At 35.1% G+C, this 6000-nt stretch overlaps 1 protein-coding gene across 1 annotated transcript in view; it reads left to right on the top strand.

The window, feature by feature from the left end:
* LOC139495416 (maltase-glucoamylase-like) overlaps positions 1-6000 on the top strand; it is a gene marked incomplete at its 5' end in the record, with an annotated part of 50317 nt that continues 44317 nt past the window's right edge. Inside the window, 2 exon segments of the mRNA XM_071283715.1 lie at positions 1-449; positions 5464-5618. Coding sequence (XP_071139816.1) covers positions 1-449; positions 5464-5618 — 604 coding nt within the window.

Raw genomic sequence — 6000 nt, 5'->3', positions numbered from 1 at the left:
GTCGGAAACGGATAGGAATAATTTGTTTAGTAATAGTTGTGTTCGCGGCAATTCTTGTGCCAGTGGCATATGAAGCGACTAGAAAAGATAAAAGGAAGGATACGGGGAGTAAAAACAATGATGGTGGCATTAATACACCACAAGCACCAGAAAAGCAAACCCAAAGAATTGACTGTTTTCCCGAAAATGTGGGATTAACAGAAGATAAATGCAAGGAACGAAATTGTATCTATGACAAATCAGTGACCGTTCCTGGTGTTCCCGCTTGTTTCTTTCCTGTCAATAAACACTATGGATTTTTAGCAGAAAAGGAAAGTACGAATACACCACTTGGGTATAAAGTGAATCTTCAGCAGAAAGGAAATTCACCGTTCGAATCGAAAAGTCCGCGATTCATAGAGCCTACTTTTGAAGTCCAATTCCTTAGTGAAAACTTAGCCCGTTTTAAGGTTGGTAATTTTTTTCACAAACATGCATGTTTTTTAATGAAAAAAAAATCATTTTTATGCCCCACCTACGATAGTAGAGGGGCATTATGTTTTCTGGTCTGTGCCTCCGTTCGTCTGTGCGTCCGTTCGTCTGTGCGTCCGTTCGCTTCGGGTTAAAGTTTTTGGTCATGGTAGTTTTTGAAGAAGTTGAAGTCTAATCAACTTGAAACTTAGTACACATGTTCCCTATGATATGAACTTTCTAATTTTATTTCCAAATTAAAGTTTTGACCCTCATTTCACGGTCCACTGAACATAGAAAATGATAGTGCGAGTGGGGCATCCGTGTACTTGGGACACATTCTTGTTGACAAATAAATCAAATATGATAAACTGCATGATGAATAAATGAATGAATACTTTATTGCAAAAAGCATATATATGCTATAGCAATGAAAACATATTTACAACTATATATACATGGAGTCTATCAATAAAAGACTGTATATTGACTATACTCGTCTGTCAGTTGTTTGCGTCGTTTGATTGCAGCTACGTCTACCTATCCAGACCTATATACCCTCTTTGTGTTTAATTAAAAAATAGATAATCGTCCAAAAAAAGATCCAGCAACGTAACAATTTCTTTGTCACCTTGCGATAGAAAAAACAAATAAATGAAAGTGATACATACGTTGTGTATCCCAATTTGTCTATAAATTTGAGAATGTGTTATGTTTTGGACTTCTAGAAAGGGGGATGGTCACCAGGGTTCGGAAAACTAACTAAAACTTCGTTGTTGATTTCATTATTTTGTTCACCTATAAACATGTGTGTATGTGTTGACCAGTGGAGGACTCAGGGTGCGTAGAGGGTGCTATGTGAGTGTTTGACCTTTAAAATAACGTTTTGAATACATCTTTATAGACAGGAAAGTTGTCTAGTGACCAATCATACTAAATCACCGCATTTTCGAACTTGACATACACAATCAAAACTTATATTGGTCGGTAGCTGTTTCATTAAAGTTTAGAATTAGCTTCAAATTTTGTTAATACATCCAGTATTTTAGCAAATTTATATCATAAAAATTTTATCTTGAAAGATTATATTGAAAAGGCTCTTTGCGACAATCTTAATTAAATCTAGATAACACAATAGTGTCTGTCAGACTGACACAGATACAATGTAAGTATGTTTGGCCAGATGCTTTCTTCAGCTGTCCGATCTATAAGAAGTGTCATTTAACGTTAATCTATATACGTAAGTGGTTGGATTCAAAGTTATTTAACCAGTACTAGTTCTGTTTATAGCTATAAAGCGGTCAAATTTTCTCATCTCCTTGTCACCCCTAAATGACAACACGGAAATGTAACGATAAAATATATGGTATTCTTTACTTTCTTAAATCACGGGGATATCTTCAATATTTGTTGATAGGGTGTGCTATTTTTGCCTAAAAAACGTACTACCCATTTTAAATTAAGAAAAAAATACCTTTACTTATATATACAATATTTAAAATATGACCCCTTAATATAACAATTGACCATTAATAATGCAAGACTCCCATAGCATAATATATATGATATGTAGATCATACCCCAAATCGGTCATGTTTCTTTGGCACCATCTTACGCTTCATAACTCGTTCGCTATGCCGGTGTCTGTTGTGACGCCATAGTGTGTTAAATGGTTTAACATCACAACATTATGTGAACTGGTTTAACACCGTCACATTGTTTATACTGGTTTAACATCACCAAATTATGTGTATATGGTTTTACATCACCGCATTGTGTGTACTTGTTCAACATCACCACATTGTGTGTTCTGGTTTAACATCACCACACTGTATGTTCTGGTTTAACATCACCACACTGTATGTAATGGTGTAACATCACCACATTGTGTGTACTGGTTTAACATCACCACATTGTGTGTAATGGGTTCACATCACCATATTGTGTGTAATGGTTAAAATCACCACATTATGTATACTGGTTTTACATCACCACATTGTGTGTACTGGTTTAACATCACCACATTGTGTGTACTGGTTTTACATCACAACATTGTGTGTAATGGTTTAACATCACCATAATGTGTTTAAGGGTTTAACATCACCACAGTATGTGTACTAGTTTATCATCACCACATTATGTGTACTAGTTAAACATCACCACATTGTGTGTGCTGGTTTAACATCACCACATTGTGTGTTCTGGTTAAACATCACCACATTGTGAATACTGGTTTAACATCCCCACATTGTGTGTACTGGTTTTACATCACTACATTGTGTGTACTGGTTTAACATCACCATAGTGTGTTTAAGGGTTTAACATCACCACATTGCCTGTACTAGTTTAACATCACTACATTGTATGTACTGGTTTAACATCGCCAAATTGTGTGTTCTGGTTTTACATCATCGCATTGTGTGTACTGGTTTAACATCACCACATTGTGGGTAGTAGTTTTACATCACTACATTGTATGTAAGGGTTTTACATCACCGCATTGTGCGTACTGGATTAACATCACCACACTATTTGTACTGGTTTAATATCAGCACATTGTGTGTACTGGTTTAACACCACCATGTACTGTGCGTGTAATGTTTAAATATCATCTCATTATGTGCAATAGTTTAAAATCACCACATTGTGTGTACTAGTTTAATATCATAACATTTTGTGTAATGCCGGGTTTAACATCATCTTTACCGGATTAACATTACTATACACAATGCGTGTAATGTTTAAACATCTCCACATTGTGTGTACTGGTTCAACATTAACACATTGTGTGTACTGGTTCAACATTGCCACATTGTGTGTAATGGTGTAACATCACCACATTGTGTGTACAGGTTTAACATCACCACACTGTGTGTACTGGTTTAACATCACCACTTTGTATGAAATGGTTTAACATCACCATGGTGTGTTAAATGGTTTAACATCACAACATTATGTGAACTGGTTTAACATCGTCACATTGTTTATACTGATTTACCATCACCACATTTTGTGTATATGGTTTCACATCACCGCATTGTTTGTACTTGTTTAATATCCCCACATTGTGTGTTCTGGGTTAACATCACAACACTGCATGTATGTAATGGTGTAACATCACCACATTGTGTGTTCTGGTTTAACATCACCACACTGTATGTAATGGTGTAACATCACCACATTGTGTGTTCTGGTTTAACATCACGACTCTATGTGTACTGGTTTAACATCAACCCTTAATAGTGTGTATTGATTAAACATCACCACATTGTGTGTAATGGGTTAACATCACCATATTGTGTGTAATGGTTTAACATCACTACATTATATGTATACTGGTTTTACATTCCCACATTGTGTGTACTGGTTTAACATCGCCACATTGTGTGTAATGGATTAACATCACCATAGTGTGTTTTAGGATTTAACATCACCACATTAGGTGTACTAGTTTATCATCACCGCATTATGTGAACTAGTTTAACATCCCCACATTGTGTGTACTGGTTTACCATCACCACATTGTGTGTACTGGGTAACATCACCGCATTGTGAATACTGGTTTTACATCACCACATTGTGTGTAATGGCTTAACATCACCATAGTGTGTTTTAGGGTTTAACATCACCACATTATGTGTACTAGTTTAACATCACCACATTGTGTTGACTGGTTTACCATCACCACATTGTGTGAACTGGGTTAACATCACTACATTGTGTGTAATTGTTTAACATCACCACAGTATGTGGTCTGTTAACATCACCATAGTGTGTGTAATTGTTTAACATCACTACATTATGTGTACTGGTTTTACATCACCAAAGTGTGTGTACTGGTTTAACATCACTACATTATGTGAACTGGTTTTACTTCACCACAATGTGTGTAGTGAGTTAACATCACCAAATTGTGTGGTTGTACAAAGTCAACGTATCTGGACCATCGATCAGTTGTTCGTTTGTTTTTGTTTGTATTTCTATTTTTTCGGAGGAGTTAAGTGTTGGTGTGGTTGATATCATGCACAGAAAGTGTATTGAAGACAACTATTCATCAGAGTTTATTTTTGTTCATTCCTGATATTCTTTTTTTATATATTCAACTGAACACCAAAAGTATTCATACCGTTATGGTTTCTCGATGATGGGTTCATTATTTTATAAGAAATGAAATTGAAAAGAAAATATATGATGAAATAATGACACAAAATCATTACACGTGTGCTTGAAAAAACTAAAAGCTGTTCTTCATTTGAACGTTCATGGACTATCGTAAGTGTATGTTTTTAAAGATAGACTAAGTACTTGTTCTGTTCTGCAAACGATTTTTGTGACATGTGTTAATTGTTGTTTGTTTAAAGGTCCAGATTATGTTATAAAGATAAAGTGGAAATGGTGGGTTTGTTTTTCTATGTTGTGATGTTATACTATTGTTTCAGAAAAAGTGAGAAGGTTTGGTACCATTAAAACGTTTAATCCCGCTGCAAATGTTTGCACCTGTCCTAAGTCAGGTATCTGATGTACATTAGTTGTCGTTTGTTTATGTAATTTATACGTGTTTTTCGTTTTTTATATAGATTAGACCGTTGGCATTCCCATTTGAACACTAGTAATTTTGGGGCCCTTTATAGCTTATTGTTCGGTGTGAGCCAAGGCTCCGTGTTGAAGCCGGTACATTGACCTATAATGGTTTACTTTTATAAATTGTTATTTGGATGGAGAGTTGTCTCATTGGCACTCGCACCACATCTTCCTATATCTATGAAAGCAATTCTTTATTACGGCATTACTGTGAAGCTTATTTCAAAACTAAAAAAAAAATATCTTTATTTTGTCCCTATGTATCTATCACATGTTCCTCTTATCCAAAAATTCACTCTTACCAAAAGTAACACGTACTCTGCCAGTTCTTCTTCGATTCTAATTTTGCAATGTGCATACATGTAATGTTAGCAGCTTGACGTTTATTTTTTCCTACAAGTAAACTAATATTGTTCTTCTTTTTGTCTATAGTTTTACGACAAAGCAGATACAAGATACGAAGTGCCAGTACCATTGGATGTCCCCAAAACTCGGGCGGAAGCTTCTAAGATAAATTATGAAGTTAATATTGTCGACAGAGATGATTTCGCTTTTGAAATAAAACGGCGTTCAACAGGCACTGTCATGTAAGTTCCTGCATGGTATAGATTCTATAATAATAGCTAACAAGGTATATGAACAGAGTTACATAAGACTGACAACAATAGAGAATGAAAGGAAAAAAGATGAAGGGAATTTTGAAATAGAATCGGGGAGATATTGGGATTTTTTTTTTTACAGTAATCAAGTATTGTACTGTTGTTTGAAATAGGAACAAGTTTTAGACTCAATTGTTTAAGAGGGTTAAACTATTTTGTCTATTGCTTATCATCGTTTTTTTACTCGCTCGGTTGTTGTTTGCGGTAACCGTTATCTCAATTCTGCTTTATATTGTAAAGTGAAACAGAAACTTCGTCTGTAGTCTTTCTGTTCATCTTTTGTTTTATGCTACCCATGTAGCTTCTTATT

The sequence above is a fragment of the Mytilus edulis genome, chromosome 1 (assembly GCF_963676685.1).
Source record: "Mytilus edulis chromosome 1, xbMytEdul2.2, whole genome shotgun sequence".
Lineage (NCBI taxonomy): Eukaryota > Metazoa > Mollusca > Bivalvia > Mytilida > Mytilidae > Mytilus > Mytilus edulis.
This window is presented reverse-complemented; position numbering and strand designations above follow the sequence as displayed.